The sequence below is a fragment of the Lissotriton helveticus genome, chromosome 9 (assembly GCF_964261635.1).
Source record: "Lissotriton helveticus chromosome 9, aLisHel1.1, whole genome shotgun sequence".
Lineage (NCBI taxonomy): Eukaryota > Metazoa > Chordata > Amphibia > Caudata > Salamandridae > Lissotriton > Lissotriton helveticus.
The window spans coordinates 271841116-271863153 of NC_136070.1; the positions used below are offsets into that span (position 1 = coordinate 271841116).

Sequence of the window (22038 nt, forward strand, 5' to 3'; positions counted from 1 at the left end):
TTAGCTGGGGAGGACATGAGGGTCTACTGTAAGTTTCCTTTAGAAGTGGGAGGATCCAGGTGGTCTTAATAGTGTCTGGGAAGATGCGTTGCGTGAGGAAAGGATTGACCAAGGAGCAGTATCACAACCATTTCTACTACTATTAGCAGTAAGTCTGTAATTATCTTTCAATAGGTGACAACCTGTGACTGACTTTGACCACCATATTTGATCTTGTCTTAATTGTAGGTGCTAAACTGGTACTAATAAGATTAAACTTTCCCCAAAGAGTCTTTAAAGTTCTTAAAATGACAAAATAAAAAATAATACTGCTTCGGATTGTGCCGCATTATGCCACATTATTTTCATTTATTCTCGTCAAAATAATTTCTTTGTAAACCCTGCCGCATCATTCCAGTGGCCCTGGTTATAGGACGGGACTGTCGCAATTGCTCAAACATTGGAATTGCAAAACCTAGGGTCACTCTCCGAGAAACACTGCTTCATTGTTTTTCTTTTCTTGAATTCAGGCTTTATGGAGCATTGCAAATTTTCTTAATTAGCACATGTATACTGCACAGTCTGCCATTAGTATAGTACTGTAGTGCCTTTCAGTAGTTCAGAGCAGGATTTTTAAAGCATTTCTATCACATACTGAACACTGATCAAATTTGTGGAAGTGTGGATCAGTGCAGAGCGCTTGAAGTTAAAAATAATCTTGCAACACATAGTTAGCAAAAAGTTGGTGGACTATTTTTAACTCTGTGATGACTGAGGCATTCCCAGGTGCTGATATGCACAAACTATTTCACTTTTTCTCCACGAATCTGCAGGAGCTTCGTTATTGTGATGGCTTAAGCATTGTATGGGTTAGTACAGGTGACCACTGCCTTCCAAACATATACATATAGTAAATAGCTGATGGTAGAAAAGGCTGTTGGATACTTTAATAGCCAGTTATCCGCATATTGGGGTTGTGATGGATGTATGTTCTGAGTTCTGTCCTAATGTGTGCTGTTGTACATCAGTGTGTGGTATGTTTTGGTGGACACCAGCTACATGGCATATTTTTGCTGCGTGGGATGCACCTATAATATTCTGCCTAAAGTGTACTGTTCTGCATGATCCTGTTGGAGGTAGTCCTTAGGTACACTTCAGTGACCAAAATGAAAAAGACGCGAATAGCACATGTGCTAATGTACACAAGTACGGTAGCAAGTACAGCACAATTTGAAAGACACCTTGTTATTCCGGCTCACAATAACAAATTATGAAACTTTTTTTCTTGAGTTCTAGCAAACTAGCGAATACTAATCTTGACTGGTTCACATGGGCTGCGGATGCTTTCAGTGCCCTATGAGCATCCCATCATCCATCTCTAAATGCAAGCTGCTGGCCGATATTGCGCTTGGGGATGCATAAGAAGCCAAGCTGGACGGGTTGGCCAGCTTCTCCTGAGCTCATTCCTGATATTCTATCTTATGACTGTTTCGTTTAGTTTTACTGTTCATTGCCGATTTCACTTGTTGCAACCTCCTTTAACATCTTCCTTCATAAATACATATTGTAAATGTCTTCTTCCTCTATCCCACTGCTGACTTCAAGTAGAAGCTGCTCTATAAAAGCATTTCTTTATTCTTTAGTAAGTTTGGTGTGATGGCTGAATGACAAAGTTGTTTCTATTGCTGCACCAGCAAAGAGATCAATATTATTCTGTCTCACTGAGAGTGAAAGACAGAGGGCAGCTGAAAGCTCAGTCAGCCTATTGTTGATAGGAGATCATTCATAAAGCACCGAGTCACTAATGTCGAGGCATTCTGATGCCAGGCTCACCTATATTCCATTTTTAGAGTCAAGCTTGTTATTATTTCGTAGTTCTGGCTTTATTCTCATATACAACTTTGAAATCAGAGCTAACTGTACATTGGAGGGCAATATGCAGGAGCATATATGCGCATGATATCTGTATAGTTACCTTAAAGATATTCGGGTTACAGAGTTGATGGTTTTCAAAAGGGAACTGTTGAATTTTTAAGTTTGGGAAACACAACGGGCCCAAATTCCAAGTGCGTCATGTGGGAAAGGAGGGGTAACAAATAACTACCCAGAAATGTGGCTGGTGCTGCCCGGGGAAGCATGAGTAGAAAAGCATACGAGAAGAGAAAATATGACATGGAACAGGGATAAGATTCAGTTACCTCTGCTTAACGTCCTCTTCAAGAAGATTAAGACCTGCAAATAAAATAAGCATTATACATTTGGAAATTTAATCTGAGCACATAATACTTTTCTTCCTTCCCCTCATCTTTCCTACAATTGTACTTTTATGCTCCTTCACTCAACTTTAATATGAAGTGGTTGCTTCAGCAGTTATAGAGTTCATAGGTTTACGTCTAGAAGATTGCACGCAAAGGGGCTGACAAGAGCAAGGGGATGCAGCAGAAACAAGACTGCGGAGGTAATTTGGGGCGACAAAGTAAAAGTTGATGTGAAACCATAGATACATCTTTAGTCCTTTGCATCTGGCAAATTTAACAGGTTCATCACCATGAGGTGTGAGAGTTACAGCTCCCCCCCATGAAGCATTGAAAGAAAGACAGCCAAGATAGTTAAGGAAAGTTATGTCCAGTGCTGCAAGTGCCAGAAAAAGTTGAAACTTGAAGGAGTGGCAAGATTATATATTACAGCTTTGCTAAGGAAATAATCAGGAATCAGATGTGCAAATGTGTTTCACAGTCATAAAGTCTGCCATTTGAATTAGGGTGTACTATCAAATAAGAAAACAAGTTACTTACCTGTAACTTTGGTTCCCCAGTATTGGTAACTTTCATAGATTCCCATGCTTTGTATCATTCCCCGTCGTCGGAATGGGAGCCTCGGTAGTATAAAAAACCATAGAAACAAAAGAGAAACCTAGGCCTATGCCTCATCTCATTTTGTATCCTATCACCCTCTTTTTGTAAAAAGAGACCAAACTTTTGCCAGGACCAATCAGAGCAGCCTCACCCTCTAGAACCTTCCTGAGAGAGCTCAGAGCCTCAGATTTTCGTAGCCGTTGTGCAAACCGCCACTAACTCTGTAAAAGACTGAGCTTTCCCTGGGGAGGAGGGTGGGCGCATGGGAATCTATGAAAGTTACCAATACTGGGGAACCAAAGTTACAGGCAAGTAACTTGTTTTCTTGCCCCAGTATTGGAACTTTCATAGATTACCATGCTTTGTATCAGAGTAGCTAGCAGTAAATTACCAAGAACACATTTTGTAAAGACATGGCATCACATAACCATATAAGCAATACATATAGCATAGCAAAACAAACAAAATGTGCTCACCATGATGGAGGGATCGTAGGGAAAAGCTCACCTCTCAAGGAAAAAGATTTCGCAGGACTGCCTGACCAACAGCCGCGTCGTCTCACCCTGCCGATTCCAGGCAGTAGTGCTTCGTGAAGGTATGAGTACAGCTCCACGTTGCTGCCCTGCATATGTCCTTAATGGCAACTCCCGAAAAGAGAGCCACCGACGATGCTACAGACCTTGTGGAATGTGCACGGACTTTTCTGTCCAGTGGCTTGCCCGCTTCCTGATGACAGAATTGAATCGCACTGGAGATCCAGCGGGAAATGCCACTTTTTGCCAAAGGCAACCCCTTCCGTGGTGCGTTGTAGGACACAAACAACTGAGTTGACTTTCGAAAGGGATGTGTGCGCTCCAAGTAAAATTTTAAGCATCTCTGCACGTCCAAAGAATGTAGAGTGCGTTCCGCCGGTGTAGAAGGGTGCGGAAAAAAAGATTTCAGAATCAAGGGTTCATTCAAGTGGAACTCAGATGGCACCTTCGGTATAAATTTGGGATTGGTCCGAAGAATAAGACCCTCTCCTTTAAATTGCAGGAACGGATGCACTATGGAGAGTGCTTGAAGCTCACTCACTCTTCTCGCTGATGTTAGAGCCAAGAGGAGGGCTAGTTTCCAAGACAGGAACTTTAAGTCTGCTTTGTGCACAGGCTCAAACGGAGCCTTCATGAGTTGCGCCAAGACAAGGTTGAGCTGCCACACTGGTGGAGGAGGACGAACTGGTGGAAACATCCGGAATAAGCCCTTCAAGAATTGTTTAACAACCCTGGAGGACCATAAGGAAGGACCTGAAGAACTGCGTCGAAACCTTGATATGGCCGCCAGATGTACCTTTACCGATGAATGTGCCAAGCCAGACTTAGTCAGAGATAGTAAATATGGCAACAATTGATGAGGTTGGGAAGTGTAAGGATGGATACCTTGACGTTGACACCACAAGCAGAATCTTTTCCATTTAGCCGTGCAAGTCTTATTGGTACTAGGTGCTCGGGCCTGAGCCAAGACCTCTCTGCATTCCTGAGAGAGTGTTAGATGACTGAACTCTCTGTGTTCAGGAGCCACGCCGTCAAGTGGAGCGATTGCGGATCCGGATGGTAAACCTGCCCCTGACTCCTTGACAACAGGGACGGAATGGGTTGTAACTGAATTGGAGGAGCTCGGGAGAGCCTCAGAAGCTCTGTGTACCAGAATTGTCTGGGCCATGCTGGAGCAATTAGAATCATCTTGCAGGGCTCTGCCTTCATTTTCCTGAGAACTCGAGGAATGAGGGGAATTGGAGGAAAAGCGTAAAAGAATGCGCTGTACCAAGCCATCGAAAGAGCGTTCCCCAGGGACCCCTGATGGATAACTTTGCTTGCGTAAAACCGGCATTTGGCGTTCTCCTGAGAGGCAAAGAGGTCGATGGACTGTGTCCCCCAAATCAAGAACACCCTGTCCAGAATGGCTTGATTCAACTCCCACTCGTGAGTCACTGCTGTCTGTCGACTCAAGGCATCCGTCCTGACATTGAGAGTGCCCGCTAGGTGTTCGGCTCTCAGAGTGATGTTGTGTAGAATCGCAAAATCCCAGATCCGTTGAGCTTCTGTGGACAGAGTTTGCGATTTGGTACCTCCTTGTTGGTTGACGTAGTGCATGGCCGTCGTATTGTCCGTCCGGACCAGCACGGAATGGTTGCGAACTCTGGGAAGAAAAGCTTGTAAGGCCAACCGAATGGCCGTCAACTCCAGGAAATTGATATGGCACTGGCGCTGTCCTGGACTCCAGTGGCCACTGACTTGAAGCTCTCGGAGAACTGCACCCCAGCCCTCCAACGAGGCATCTGTGGTCATGATCATGGGTGAAGGTGAACTCCTGAACGTTAGACCTTGGGCGATATAGTCCTTTAGAAGCCACCATTCGCTCGCCTTTCTCATTGCTGATGTTACCACCACTTTGTTGTTGAATGACCCCTCTGCTTGGCGCCATTGCTTGTCTAGTTCTTCCTGCAGAGGACGCATTCGCAGCCTGCAATGCGGTACCAATGGTATGCAGGATGACATCGACCCGAGAAGGGATTTGTATTGGCGGACTGACAAGCATTTCTTGTGGCACAGTAGTCGAGCTGAGACCATCAACTTTTGTTGTCGTTCCTCCGAGGGACGAGCCGTACATTGCGTGGTGTCCAAAATGGCCCCCAGGAATCTGGCCGCTCTGGAGGGCAGCAGGACTGACTTGCGTTTGTTCAACTGAAGGCCCAGGCAACGGAACAAATGGATGCAAGTTGAAACTGCGTGAGAAGTTTCCTGGAAAGATGGTGCCTTGACGAGCCAGTCGTCCAAGTAAGGGAAAACTTCTAGAGATTGTCTTCGAAGAAAAGCTGCTACTGGTGCCAACACCTTGGTGAACACTCTTGGTGCCGACCGAAGGCCGAACGGAAGCACCTTGAACTGGAAATGGCTCTTTCCCACTGTAAAGCGTAGGTATTGTCTGTGAGCTGGGTGTATCGGAATATGGAAATACGCATCTTCTAAATGCAGCGACGCCACGTAGTCGCCTGGATTCAAGAGAGGAAGAATTTCCTGTAGAGTGACCATCCTGAACGAGAGCTTGACGAGATAGGTGTTGAGCTCTCGAAGGTCTAGAATGGGACGCCAAGTTTCTGCCGTCTTCCGCACGAGGAAGAACCTGGAATAGAATCCCCGGCCCCTCTGAGAGAGAGGTACCGGTTCTATCGCTCCCTTGAGGAACAATTGATGGGCTTCTAGATGGAGTAATCACAGATGTCCTGTGCGGATGGCGCCCGGAGCCCTTGTTGGAGGAAGGTCTTGGAACTCCAATGTATGGCCACTCTCTACAATATTGAGGACCCACTGGTCCGATGTTATAGACTTCCAGCTGTCCAGACAAAGGGATATCCTGCCCCCCACTGATGTGATTGGGAGGGGAGGAACAGTAGGTAGAGCCGGGAGGCCGCTATTGCCGTTTGGTGTTGTCACGGCCTTGACGGTTCTGACGGCCCCGCGGAGGATGGCGAGAGAAAGACGCCGATTGCACCTGTCGCTGATTCGAGTACTGGGGTTTATAGGACTGGGACGGCTGCGAGGAATATCTCTGTTGGTTTCCTCTGTAAGACGCAAATCCTTTACCTCGTGCGCCCCGAAAGGGGACCTTGCGGTAGGTGAGTGACCCCAAGGACTTTGCTGTGTCCGTGTCCTTCTTTATATTCTGTAGGGCATCGTCCACATGCTTCCCGAACAGCATCTCCCCATCAAATGGGAGATCCAGGATCCTGTTTTGGACCTCCTGACGAAACCAGGTGGCCCTTAACCAGCCCTGGCGCCGTAGCACTGCGGAGCCTGCTAAGGCTCGAAACGCCGTGGAAGCAATGTCCATTGCACAGTCGATAACTTCTGCAGAAGACTTTTCCCCTTCTATAAGCACTCTCATGGCCTCCTCCTTAGTTGGCTCTGGTAATAGCCCACATTTGGCGGTCGTAACGGCCTAAGATGGCAAGAGCATTTGCCGCTCTAACCAGCAAGCTGGCCATGGATGAAAACCGCTTTCCAACATTATCCAGACGTCTGCCGTCCTTATCCAGAGGTGTGGTCAAAGGTGTGGACGGATTCTTCGACTTGCTCTGGGCTGCCTGAGAGATAACTGAATCAGGCTTTGGCTGACCAAGAAGGCAAGCAGGACTGCCTTCCGGAGCTTTATACTTCTTTTCCAGCCTGGGGAGAACTGGAATAACCGTGGCCGGACTCTGCATGATCTTCATACCTTCCTCCCATACATGCTCAATGATGGGAATAGACTTGACAGATCTCCGGTATTGTTCCTTAAAGTCATAAAGGAAGCATTCCGATTCCTCCCTCGTAACAGGCAATCCAAACCTTTTCGCTGCCCGTTCCATCAGGTGATGAAAACCCCCTATATCCACTGGAGGGGAGATGGACGTGTCACGACCAGCGGCGTCCGGATCTTGTGGCCCACTGTCACCCTGATCCAAGTCTGGGTCTTGCAACGGATCAATCAAGGGATCCATCTGCATGATCTCCTCATCCGAAGAAGTATCCTGATGGGCCACCTGAACTGGTTCGGGATCTGGTGTGCGGACCCGCACCAAAGGTGTCACTGGTGGAGGTGAGGAGGATACCACTGGGAGACTAATAGTCGGCTGCACTTGCGGCTGTATTCGAGGTGGAGAATGTGCGGATCGTCCAGGAGGTTCCGACGGAAACCTTTTACGATAATCCTGAAGCATCATTTGTAAATCAGAGATGAGCGAGGAAGGCATGGCCACCATGCCCTGTCCCAAAACTGGAGTGTGACGCTCTTCCCGCACATATGGATGCAACTGTTGGCCACCTGCCTGCTCGTAATACACCTCCGTGTCCGTCTCTTGCGTCTTTACATTCAAGTCCGAGGGACTATAGGCAGGCCCATAATTGTCATCATCCTCAATCTCATCCTCCTCAGATTCATCATCCAGCAGCATTGTCTGTGGATGTGAAGAAACTCGTCGCGGAGAAGTCATCTCCGGCGTTATTTTCATTTTCTGAATCGGAAAATGCATCTTTTGACCCGTCGATGATCTCGTCGACGGTGCCGTCTTCGTCGGAGCAGCCATCGTCGACGAAGCTGTCAATGGAATCGTCGACGGTACCATAGCCTTCGTCGACCCAATTCTCGTCGTCGATGGAACCATCGTCGACGGTCTCGTAGACGAACTCATCGTCATCACCATTATCGTCGACGTTGAAGTTGTCGTCGGCGTCGACGTAGTTTGCGTCGTCGTCGCGGCCGTCGACAGTAGCTTGCCTGTCGTCGTCGACGTGGAAGTCGTCAGCGTCGACGAACCCGGGACCTTGAACGTCGACGAAGTCGTCGTCGTGGAGACAGCTGCCGCCGACGAGCCCGTCGACGGCACAACAGAAACAGCGGGAACTTTAACAGAAGCAACTGTCGTCGACGTACCTGGTGTTTTCGTCGTCGACTGACGCTGTTTTTTCTCCTGCCCAGATCCCGAAGTGACAGAAGAGTGCTTGTCACTGGATTTGCTCTTTTTGGGCGGAGGAGAAGGGAGAGGACCCTCCTTTTTGTCCTTTAAGGCTGTAACCACTCCAGCAGCCTGTCCCTCCTTTTCACTTCTGTGAGGAGATTGAAGGGGACCAGCCCTCTCAGACCTGTCAGAGATCTTGTGAGAGGCTTGAAGAGGGGGCTCAGATGTAGAAGCACCAGGGGGAGACCTACCCCTCTTCCTTGATCTGTGAGAGGAAGCAAAAGATGTGGAATCCTCCTCATCTGAAGAGATCACCTCTTTACGAGTCTTCATCTTCTGAAGCCAGGTCAAAAGCCGCCCTTCTCTGTCACGAAGAGTCTTGTTCGAGAAGGTTCTGCAGATCTTGGACTCTGTGGCCTTGTGGTCCGGATATAAGCAATAAATACAATTCTCATGCTTATCTTCCACAAACAGACGTTTTTTCCCACAAGAGGCACAGGGCCTGAATAAGGCCTTCTTCTCCTTGTCAGACATGTCGAATTTTAGAAGAAAACTTGAAGAAATAACCAGAAAGTAGTGAAAACTGAGCAGAGCTCAGTGGAGACTCCCTAGCACAACGTGCGGTAGAAAAATCTGAGGCTCTGAGCTCTCTCAGGAAGGTTCTAGAGGGTGAGGCTGCTCTGATTGGTCCTGGCAAAAGTTTGGTCTCTTTTTACAAAAAGAGGGTGATAGGATACAAAATGAGATGAGGCCTAGGCCTAGGTTTCTCTTTTGTTTCTATGGTTTTTTATACTACCGAGGCTCCCATTCCGACGACGGGGAATGATACAAAGCATGGGAATCTATGAAAGTTCCAATACTGGGGCAAGTGATATTACAAACTAGGCAAATGTTTACTTTTCAATAGGCAGACAGACATCAGCTACGTCAGACTTTTCCAGCAATGGACTGGAATGTGGCCCTAGAAATTACCAGTGGCTAAGATTTAGCCAAGCATTCCACCCATCACTTTTTCTTCCAAAGTTAGATGCCTTAAGTACAACTGGCATGCACAGATGAGTCCTATGCTAACTAAGGACCAACCCTCACTGATGAAGTCCAATTACGCTGAAACAGCTCTGGAATTGCTTGTGTTTTCATCTGGACGAGACCTACCAGTTCAAGCTGGACAGCTCCCAATAGGAGCTGGGTCAGTACTGATTTGCATAAGGCAGTCAACAAATGAAGGACTGAAATGCAGCCTTAGCAATTGTCAGTGGCAGAGAATAATTCAAGCATTCCACCCATTACTTATTTATTTGGTTTTAGATAATATTGTGTTAGATTGGCTTATTGCTGGCTATTATTGAGAGTGGCATAGTTGAAAATTAGTTGCTTAACTTCTACAAAGATAAAGAAGGGTTGGAATGGTGTCTGAGGGCCTTCAGTGTTTATAGACAAAGAGGGTAAAATGCTCACAGAGCATTCATCATAGCGTCCTAAATCTATTCAGATCAAGGCTAAAATTCTGGCGAAAGCTCTTCCTGATAAGTACCTCCCTGCTACATCCGGAGTATTCAGATCAAATTTGTGTGAGCTTTTTAGCAATGGGTGGACAGTGCTGTGAAGTCCCTTGTCATTCTGTCTGTAGATACTGAAAAAGCATTTGATTGTACGGAATGAGGACACTTTCTGTTCAAAGTGCTGCAGGAGTTCCGACTTGGGCTTCAATACAAGGACTGGGTGTGGCTACTATACATAGAACACATGGCTGCAATGTGGGTGACTGGGTTATCTTGAACCTTTATATTGGAGAGAGGGACTCAGAAGTGCTACTTCCCATTCCTGCTACTATTTGCACTGCCTTTTGGTGCATGGGGTTAGGACTGATTCATTGCTTAGAGGCTTTCAGAGAAGATTATCTAAGGACGAGAACAAATTCTCACTTTATGCTCACTACTCACTGCTGTAATCACGTTCCCATCATGCAATCGGACAGCCTCATCCAGGAGCGCCAGTTTCTCTGTCAAAGAACGAAATCTTTCCAAGGAGTAGATCTGCAGAAGAAATAATATGCAAAAGTGAACAACTAACAAATCGAAGAGTGGTCTGAAGAAATAGGTTGATGAACAAAATACGTAAATGCTGCAAACTGGCATTCTGGCAGGGTAATTCCCCTTCGGTACATTTCAGCACCTTAGCTGTACCCAGATACAGGTTGGAACGGATATAAATACAGACATGGTTAGATTCCTAGCAAAACATAGCAATGGACCAACATGCAACATACAAATACATCTAGGAATGGGAAACTGGGCACAGTTTGATAAGAGATACACATTATGAAAAAGTCAATAAGCCACTCAGTGGTACATAGGTTAGGCCTGATAGAGCCATACACCCATGCACTAATCATTTAGAACGATGTTCAGAGAAGGAGACATTTTGGCAAAGTGAAATAGCTGACCAAGCACAAGTGTGGTTGGATCCACAAGCAAGCCCCTTACCTTTCCCTTCTGCATTCGCTTGATGGTGTCTTCCATACTCCAGTCTCCACTGTAGTCCTGTATGTAACACAGTTCAATCAAGAGTGTTAGAGGGTTTTTTGAGGCGCTTCAACCTATGTACCCCAGCAAACAATGGGGATCACAGGAAATACTTCAATTGCCCCAGAGATTCTCACATTGAAACCCTATAAAGCAGTTCTTTTGCAAGTCATGCTTACCATAAAGCTCTTCACTCACTCCCACCTCAAACACATAGTATAAAGGGTCTTTTAACAAAACTGCAGCATTGCATTTTCTCAATGTAAAAAAGCACAATTTTGAAATGTGTGACTAATAAAAAGTAAGTTTCACATATTATTTCTCTTTGGAAATTGATTCCAAGGGGCTAACATGATAATACTTTATTTTACCACCGAATGGAATGGTGCAGGTAGTAAATTACACAGATTCAGATATTCAGCCACACACTTTCACTTGAAACTGTGTTACGCATTTGCCCAAAACAATACATTAGGCACCTAGCACATACAATGTCTGACTGGATAAAAACTCACATGTAGGCGACACAGACCAGTACCTACTGGGGTCTATAGTATTTGCCTGCTGGTCTTGGAGGGGAGGCAGAAATCTTGCCTAGAGGGGTTGGTATCTGATCCCGGAAGGCCATTGTATTACTGCAGTGGAGAAGCGTGGCTCAGTGGTTAGAGGCGGCAGACCCGGAAACTGAGATCGACCGTGGACCAGGGTTCGATTCCCCGCCTCGGCGGGTCTCGGGCTCAAAATTCCACGGACTCGACAATTCTCGCTCTGGTGCCTACTCAACTCACGGGGTCACACTCTGCGACTCTGGGCAATAGCTTGCTTAATCTCCACTACGGCCCCTCGCGGCGGGATGCCTGGCTTTCACCTTGTGGACACCCTGCCGGGGTTTCTCACAGGGGAATACCAGGACGGGTTCCCTAAGCAAGCGCCGGGACGCTTACGGGCAGCTGTGCGCTTTACAAGTCCAGCACATTTACATTTACATTTACAGGGGTAGGGTGTCATACCACTGCTTTGCTTCCCAGTCCTGCTGGGATCACAGTCTTTGCCTGCTGAGATTAGAGTACCGGTAGTCATTTGTGTTAATGCTGGATGGGTATCTGTTGTTTTTCTTTTCGCACCATCTTTGCCTGTCAGGAAAAAGGTCTCATGAGGCCTCTTTCTGTTGCTGGGGTGGGAACTATGCTTATATGTTGTCATTCCTACCCCTGCCAGGGCAGCACTTGCTGTCTCATAAGCTTAGGTTTCGGCCAGAAATTTGGTGTTAATGTGGAATGCTTGGGTTGGGTGGGGCATGCAGATGCTCTGCCCATCCCTGCTGGGACAAGCATTCTTTGCATACTAGACTTGGTGTTCCTGCAAGCCTTTGTGTTACTGCAGGGGTTGGGGGACTGCAGTGCTTTGTTCCACCTCCCCCAGGTGGCTACAGTCTTTGCCTGCTGGTCCTGAATTCTTGGCAGCCTTAGTGTTATTGCCCGGGGAATAGTTTTGCTCCCCTGCCCTTCTGAGGGACAGTGTTTACCCACCAGGCTTGGGGTTCTTACATAATTTTGTGTTATTCTGAAGATCAGGGATGCTATTATTCTCCACCGCCAACTCCTCTTGGGCTTCAATAAAAGCCGGCTGGACTTGAGGTCCTGTGACACAGATTCTGACTTCCTGATGATGGTGCTATTATAAGTGACTGCCAAATTCACATAGGAGTATGGCATACAGGCAATCTCAAACAAATCCTGAGCAGCTCAGAAGCAATTAGGCTGTGGGAAAGTAACATGAAAAGTTGCGTGCAAGGGATATTGGTCATTGTAGACTTCATGGCAGCAGCAGGGGCATGGCTAGTATTCATGAAAATCCCAGAATGCAAAAACAGGGCTTTAACAGACTGTGGAGTACCTTTCGGAATGAAGATCTGTAGAACCGAGCAATAAGCACCAATGATAGAGAATTAATAGGGCATGTAAAATTCAAGTCCAGGTTTTAAAATAAAGGCAATTTCAAAATATTTTTGATCAGCTCACAAACATAAACCTTTGTAAGTGCAGTGTCCAGGAAACTAAGTGCAATGGTTCAGGTCTTTGCAACCCTCAAGGAGAGCACAATAATGTTTTTGACGCTTCTCTTACAGAGATTCCAAGTTGTCCCATATCAGACATATGTAGCTCATCAAATCTGATTATTTATTTGCATTATGGCACTTTTAGTCTCACAATGCAAAGGAAAATCCATTACTATTACCAAGATGCAAAGAATCAAAGCCTTTTTGGATATACCCTTTGTTGCACCCTATGAACCCTGCTGCTAAAAGGGGGTGCCATTATGTCTACAATCAACTCTTGTCTGGATTTTGATTGGAGAAATGTTAGCATTTTCAGCTCTGTAGTATGGTCATTAATTTGTTTCACAAACTGAGAACAATGAGGCTTTGTATTGTAAAACCACAAACGGCAAGGACTAAGACCAGCTTGTATTGTCCTCACTGTACTTGAAGGACAATTGGTTAGCAAATTTCGCTCTTTAAGCTTCTTGAAATCATAAAGTACTTCTAAAGAACAAGTGAAAAATAGGTATGGAAGAAGTAAAAGTGGTGATAGAAATTACTTTCTGGTTCCAAGCCTGAGTAGTTCACCCAGTCGAGATTCTTTTTTGCATGATCGTACTTGTCCTGACTGTATAATGTCATAAACATGATTATAAGTACCAGAACACACAAAATAACCTGGACTGGTGGAGCTACTCGTGCATGGGGTAAGGAAAATTAAAAGCTGTGTACTCACTTTATTTACCTCAAAAGAATAAAAGTTTGAGTAAGCCCTGTAGAAATTGGGTTTCTTGCCCTCAACACCTGGCAGGAGGAAAAAGATCACGTTCCCACTTTAATGCAAATGCCCACAACATGATATGCCAATGTGCTCTTTTCGGGGTTCCTTCTTTTTTGTTGCATCTCAGAGCCCACTGTGCTTCTTTGTGCATTTTACTTACCAACCTTTGGACGTTTCGATGGCCTGATATTCACACACACAGTTAGCTGCTTTAAACTGTAGTGAATCTCTCTTGCACCCACTTTGGGTCTCTATTTTAGTTTTATATTTTATAAATTTTAGCACACTTTGTTTAGCTAGATTGGTTTTATATATTTGCTTGCGTGATATTCTTCTGCGTAGACGTAGTACATGCAGCTTGTTTCATGCTACATCATCGGTACTCTTTGTTCAAGGCTAGGAACAGTACGAGATATTCTAGTGCTTTCATTGCCTGATAGGAGAGATGCTTCTAACATCTAGACACATCATTGCATCAGAACTGTATTTCTGACACAGTGGTTGTATTATATAAACAGTGTCCTGTCCCAGTACAGGTCAAATGGGACACTCCAGCAACGACAGACCTGGAATGTCTGCTATGTTCCACATGCAACACTGCTAAAGCTGATTTCCAACCTGATCCTGCAGAGAGAGATTGCCAATCCACTCGAGATTAAGTCATTCAGTTAAGGGGTCTCAGGCTAACCTAAGAAATCGGACAGAGGGTATACCCGTAGTTGCTCTAAGAGTAGGGGTAGTACTATGTAGGAAAATATATGCGGTTGGATTGTTCATTCTTTCACCATGTTCAAATGCTAGTTACATTGCTTTCTTTTAGCTGCCTAATACTTGCAGCTCATTCTTTCAATGTAAGAATACGATAGCTTCAATCAATGTATTGAAAGCTCCCTTCGTATCTTTCTAATGCCTACCAAGAGCATGCAGGAGTAAGTAACGAAAGGGGCAGAATCTGTTTCCATGATTTCCGTGGGGATCAGAGGGACATGTTCGAGGTTGCCAAAATCATCTTTCATCCCTGGAAGTTTAGGGGTTTGGGTAAGGTACAGTGAGGTAGCTAGGAGTTGGGCCAACAGTCTCTGAAGGTGTAGATGGACTCAGTCCTTGCATTCTTAAGTACTGTTTTCCTAATACGCCATCCTACTTTTCTAGTGGGAACCATACAACATGGCACCACCAATGCTCTTAGTTCAGGTACGTATTTAACGGGTCTCCTGAGTAGTTCTTGTGTGTGTCCAAGGTACTCTATTTCACCTTTTATATAGAGAGTTCCATGGTGTTAGAGATAATTTCTCCACAGCATGATAGAAAGCACCTATTTTTGTCTATATATTGTTCAAATGTGAACCTTTAAAAGGATACCCCACTATAGTAGTTATTTATTCTCTGAATTCCATAAACCACAATGGCGAATCAAATTAATATTCCTGCTAATTCCAGACCTGCTGTTACAGCACACTTAACATTACATGGGCTTCAAATTGGGGTGGACATGTTACCTTCGTAGTTGAGACTCACAAAGCTCACAAAACTGAAGTATACTACTCCTTGGTCACTTTTCCAACAATAAATGCTAACACACAAACATTTCATTATTGCAATGAAGCTCCTTTACCAAACTTATACAGAGCGTATAACGACTTAGAAATACCATGAACATTTCAGGAACATCAAAATTGGTTCTAAGGCACCCAACCACATACATTAAAAACATTAGAATGGGTCACCTCAGCAATGAGAGAGCTACATGGCTGGCCCTAGCGACCTGAACACCATACACAAATTTAGCTCCACTAAATGTAGGCGACTTAAACACTGTCTATACTGGTCAAGTTAGACTAAACAGATGTTTAACACAGTTTGTTATGTGTACAATAACAACTACCCCAGGAAGGGCTGTTCAAGCTGTACAGCCACAGTTAGCTGTGTCTACGATAAGCCCAGTAACTATCAACATTATTATGGGCAAATTTCCTACCAGACGGGAGGGAATCCCATTCTGGATTGCACAAAAAACAAATCAGCTTGAAGCAGTGCTGCCCCATATGGGACCTCAAGATAAACATAGAATTGCCGGATCATCTGGCATTTCGTAAAGCCTTAAAGACCTGGCTCTTTCCTTGTAAGTAGTCTAATCTATTGTCGTTTACTGACCGACCCGGGTTCTTGGGGTTTCTGACAGCGCTGGGACGCCTCGTTGCCGAGGCAGCTACGCGCCTTACAAATCCAAAAATAAATAAATAAATAAATAAATTCCCACCATGTGCTTTCCACTTGGAATGGTTCCCACACTTGACGACTGTGCCACGTGAGGTATAGCTTTTGCTGAAACATGAAGTGCCATAACATATGGTACACCATCACTTGCGGCCTTACCGGAAGTGCTAAAACAAATATGCACGGTCCCGGCCTGTGCTTGGGGCTAAAATTAATTGCCAATTTTGCTAAAGTATCCACAAATATACTAAGTAATATTAAAGAGGAACCAGCAGCACTGAAGATACGCCAACGCCTCGCGCAGGTAGTAGCAGTTGACCAAAAGCATGAGTTACCAAAAATTAATGCAGAAACCTGTACATCTGTAGGTAAAGATAAATTGGGTGCCAGACCAAATAAACCACAGTTTAGAGGTAGTTCCGAAAAGGACATTGCCAAACAAGTACCAGCGTCTTTTAAGAAACACTGGGACACACAAAAAAATCAAGAAAAAAAAATCATGGAGTGTATATTCGCTTCCGGAGACCTCTGACAAGCATTATAAATTACCCAACCATGATAATGGTAATAATCGTGATAGGTATCAGTACACTGAAACACGTTACACTTGTTCCTTTCAGGATTCATTGGATAAATGATCAGAAAGAGAGCGGTGATCAGAGCACAGGCTCAAAGAGTATGTGAAACGGAAGAAGGACTCAACGCTCGTCAGACGTCCGCATTAAAAAAAACAATTTAAAAAGAAGACGGTTGCGGGAAATTCAATAAAATATGCCACTTATTCTAGACAGCACGGCAGAGGTCAGGATAGTTTGCCAGAATATTTAGGAGTTTCTCGATGTAAAAATAACTGATGACTTTATAGAAGTCGAAACCCTAGATCAAGGCGTCAGCGCTCCCACCCTGATAGACTTTATAAATTAAACATACAAATTGTGGGCGACATATAGCGAGCCATTAGGGTAATATTCTGGGAAAATTTAACATTTAGGTATAACGTTATCTTAGTGGAGGTCGATTGGCCACCGGATTTGTAAAACCAGTCCTACAAGGAGAGGAAGTAATATTAACTTCATTTTCAGGGCTTGTTCCTGAAGAAGTTAAACAAGCTTATACCACAGAATCAAATCTTGTACAAGCCCCAGTATTATACCGCAACCATGTTGGCTGAGATAAGGAGTCACCTTATCACATTATACCCATAAAGTCCAGTTTACAATGCAACCACAATACACCATTAACCATGAAGTAAAAGCTCCAGTGAGAAAAATTCTCTCACAAATTGGGTACCAGGGAATTATTGAACCTTCCGTATCGCATATGAATAATCCCTTATTTCCGGTAGCGAAACCAGAAGATCATTCCTATCGTATAGATTAGGACAATAAACATTTATAAAGTCATACATGCACATTTGCAATACAACATTCACTCAGTACAGCTTTAATGAACAACATTGTCCATAAAAAATACAAAACAACCCTGAATACTTCCAATGTTTTTTTCTGCCAAAACATAGTGACTGAAGACAGGGACTTGATAAAGTTCTTAGCGCTGGGCTCACAACACCGTTTCTGTCGATTATCTCAAGGGTATAATGACAGTCCTTGACTGTTTGCTGTCCAAGTAATGTCAATTCGACATGATATTGACCAAGAAGCATTGACCTATGTTGATGAAATATATCTGACAGAGGATGACAAATACACATTTAGTCAGAGTAGATAGCATAGTATTGGAATTTGCTGAACAAGGCTACACATTTAATTAAAAAAAACATTAAGATTGCTTTCCTCAGTGTACTATTCCTAGTATAGGAGTAAACAAATGAGGGCAAGAGCCTGGAGTCACATTTCCGATAGAAATGTGCTCTTTTACAACCACCAAACACCAGTAAAAAATGCAATCCTTGTTCAGATTCTTCAATTTTGGCAAAACATATATACCAGATTATGCACAACGCATTAAACTATTGTACGACTTAATCAGTCCTTATTTTTCCAACACACATTGGACATCAGAACATACACAAATACTCTGTTCAGTAGACTGATATGCTTGTATCATAATACTTACACACACGTGTCAACAAAACAAATGTGGTCATCCCTATAATTGCAGATGCCAATGGCTTTACATATGGCACATTCAATGAAAGTGACACAGTGCCGATTGCATATGAATCGCATCTATATTCAAATACAGAAGTGCGTTTTGCAATCAATGAAAAATACTAACTACACTACGGATGGATGTCATAAAGGAAAGACAACTGGCTGAAGGCCATTGTGTCAACAAAACACATGTGGTCATCCGTATAATTGCAGATGCCAATGGCTTTACATATGGCACATTTCAATGAAAGTGACACAGTGCCGATTGCATATGAATCGCATCTATATTCAAATACAGTAATCTGTTTTGCAATCAATAAAAAAATACTAACTACACTACAGATGACTGTCATAAAGGAAAGACAACTGGCTGAAAGCCATTGTCGTGACCCTGGTCCCAGCCTTAGAGGCTGTTACAAAGGACAGCGTTCCTAATGCAAAAGCCTTACATCCTAGATGGATGCAATGGGCCACTTCCCTGACAGCTACTGACATATGTTATGTTTTTGACCCAACATTACAAACACAAGAATTTCTCCAATATGAACATGAATATCCCATGCCCAGTAACATTTTGCCTCTTGATCAGTAAAAAAAACACGTCATATACACTGATAGTTTAACCCAGCCTGCTCCAGACACAAAACGCCAATAATCAGCAGCTTGCGCTGCAGTACACGATGCCACGATGGATAGAAAATTCCATCCTCAAAAAACTGACAATCCTTTGGGGACTGCACTGCACATTTGGCTGAACTAAAAGCATTAATTCTGGCACTGGAGAATACAGATCCTGAATTCCCCACACTTATAGTGTGTGACTCATATTATTGTGTCCAGTCTTTAATGAAAACATACATCATTGGTGCCTATATGCATTCAGAGACTCAAAGCGAAATATTGTCAAGCTCAAGTTGTTTTGGGCTCATGTGATACACACATTGAGTCATCAGCGCGTTGGAATAGACGCTGTAGGGAATTCAATGGCAGGTGAGGCTGGCAAATCAGCAGCTAAGACGGCAACAGTAGCTGCAATTACTTATTCTCACACAAGGGTAGATGAAGACAACATGGCGGTCGTCACTGCTTCGTACAACAGCACCTCTTTATCTAAAAAATATCCAGCAAAATATTCCTACCACTCATGTGCCCCAAATATTCCTTTTGCTATCATTCCAGGGCTGGGTGATCATGTGATCCACAACCAAGACTGCAGGCTAGAGTTAACCATGGCTGCCCATGAGGGTGTAGCATCTGCCCATGCTGGTGTACAGCCACAATTTCACTATCACAAAAATGAAATCGGTGGCATGGTCTGTACAAGCAGACATAGCAGTATGTCCTTAATTACAACATCTGCCAACACATTAAAAACTCTACCATTGTAAGCCCACCGCAGACATTCCTCCTAGTTTCAAACAAACCTCTCAACTGTGTGTATTTAGCCCATTGTGGTCATCTAAATTTGGATGGTGCGTTAAAATTCATTCTACTTGCTGTAGATTCATGCTCCAGATTCAAATAGGTGTGGCCACAATGATCAGCTGATGCTGGCACTGTTATTAAAGATTTGCAAGTTTTCATCAGCACATATGTAGTAGTTGCATTCTACTCGTACCGGGCCCTGCTTTTGCATCTAGGACTTACAGGGATATTATGGCAATCCTGGGTGTGGCTGTGCATTATCCCTCGCCCTATCATTCTGAGTGAAATTAGATAGTGTAGAGGAAAAAACGTGACTTAAAGCAATCCTTAACAGCTAGAGTATTAGGTTCAGGTCGTAGTTGGATCTGCACGCTGACAAGGACGCTGTCATTTTAACGCTTGGGTAATCTTCAAAGACCCTTTTAAAACTTGTACTTTGCTTTTGCCTACTTTGCACATTCTTACCTCCTCTGACGCCCCTCTGGCCTCGCGCTCCCCGGTCCACTACGGGGTTTCCCCGATTGTTGTGGAGGGAGCACTCGGCAGGCAGCACTTCCGGGCTAGAGGTGGGGGAGGCACAGTATAAAACACAGCCCGGCAGCGAGCGGATTAGATGCACGCTGACAAGGACGCTGTCATTTTAACGCTTGGGTAATCTTCAAAAAACCTTTTAAAACTTGTATTTTGCTTTTGGCTACTTTGCACATCCTTACCTCCTCTGACGCCCCTCTGGCCTCGCGCTCCCTGGTCCACCACGGGGTTTCTCCGATTGTTGTGGAGGGAGCGCTCGGCAGGCAGCACTTCCGGGCTAGAGGTGGGGGAGGCACAGTATAAAACACAGCCCGGCAGCGAGCTGATTAGATGCACGCTGACAAGGACGCTGTAATTTTAACGCTTGGGTAATCTTCAAAAACCCTTTTAAAACTTGTATTTTGCTTTTGCCTACTTTGCACATCCTTACCTCCTCTGACGCCCCTCTGGCCTCGCGCTCCCCGGTCCACCACGGGGTTTCCCCGATTGTTGTCGATGGAGCGCTCGGCAGGCAGCACTTCCGGGCTAGAGGTGGGGGAGGCACAGTTTAAAACACAGCCTGGCAGAGACGCGCAGCGGACGCGTGCAGCGGGCGCGCCAAAGGCGCGCCAAAGGCAAGCCCGTCTGCACCCGTCCACGCCAGGACGCCGACAGGAGCGCTACTACTCTATTGTCAAAAGAGTCCAAGAAACCTAAGACAAACTACAAGTATACCAGACAGGAGCTAACTCCTCTCAGGAACCCCACGTCCTCGCCCACCTTTCATAATGCAACCTTACACTGCAGACACAATTTCCCTGCTGCTGTGGAAGGTCCCCTCGCTTGCACTTACTGTAAATTTCAGACCATTCCAACATGGTATCCTCACAGCCCCTACACTAAAAATCCGCTTGCCTCCGCGGACGCTAAGAAAGTAAGCTGGAATTGCTGTCTAGCCAATGTCCGCTCCCTCCCCAAGCATGCTATTAACATCTGAGACCTCTTGTCCTCCTCTTGCCCAGATATCGGCTTTCTTACCGAAACATGGCTTAAACCAGCTTCCACCCCAGCCATCGCCATTGCACTCCCAGATGGCTACCGTATTCTAAAAGCAGACAGACCACGCAAAAGAGGCGGTGGCATTGCCATCATATATAGGGACCCCATAAAGGCCACCTTGCTAGACCAACTCTGCAATGACACCATAGAAATTCTTATATTCAGATTAGACTTCCACTCTCAGCTAAGTTGGAAAGGAGCCTTGGTTTACCGCCCGCCTGGACCACTTCTCCCCTCCCTACCCTTCTAATAAACATGATCGCCCCCCACGCCATATCCTCAAACAAATTCCTCCTGTTAGGGGACTTCAATGTCCACAGTGAGATTGTCGAAGACCCAGAAACAGCTTCCCTCCTGTCAGAAATGACTGCCCTAGGTTTGACCAAAATTAACAAACCGCCGACACACACTGCAGGCCATACTCTAGACCTGGTCTTCTCCAACTCCCCAGATATAATCTATAACACCACCAGTCCTCTTTTATGGTCAGACCACTCAACAATTAACTTTAACCTCAAAGGACCCTTTGAACGCGCAGTCAAGAAAAACCCCACCAGACAGGCTCACCGACAACAGTACAAACTTTCACCCGCCCTCTTCAATGAACATTTTTCCCACCCTGTTGAGTCAGCCGCAGATACAGTAGATAAACGTTTTACAGCCTTACAGGATGCAATAAAATCCACCATTGATTTTACTATTCCCCTCAAACAGCCCTCTCATGCACCCAAACTCACTCAGACCCCCTGGTACTCTTCCATGCTTAGAGAAGGGAAAAGCACATGTAAACAGCTTGAACGCCGCTGGCGCCGCACTAAGGACCCCCGTGACAAAGGGAAATTCAAGGCTGCCCTCGTTATCTACCATAAGAACCTTAAGGCAGCCCGAAAAAAGCTGCCCTCGTTATCTACCATAAGAACCTTAAGGCAGCCAGAAAAAAGCACATAGCCACCAAATTGGAGCAAGCAGGGAACGGTCCTAAAACCCTCTTCCAGGTCCTTAACAGCCTCATCAACCCCACTGCCTGCACTCCCGCTGAAGAACCCACTCAGCTCC

The 22038-nt window shown here is 45.1% G+C and overlaps 1 protein-coding gene across 3 annotated transcripts in view; it reads right to left on the reverse strand.

Annotated features, from left to right (window-relative positions):
- The window catches only part of VIPAS39 (VPS33B interacting protein, apical-basolateral polarity regulator, spe-39 homolog), a 303099-nt gene that overhangs the window by 179244 nt on the left and 101817 nt on the right, over positions 1–22038 (reverse strand). For all 3 annotated transcript variants that reach the window (XM_078659967.1, XM_078659968.1, XM_078659969.1), the window contains exons 7-9: positions 10797–10853; positions 10254–10346; positions 2178–2211 (exon numbers count right to left, since the gene is read on the reverse strand). In XM_078659967.1, coding sequence (XP_078516093.1) covers positions 2178–2211; positions 10254–10346; positions 10797–10853 — 184 coding nt within the window. The remainder of the gene's footprint in view (positions 1–2177; positions 2212–10253; positions 10347–10796; positions 10854–22038) is intronic.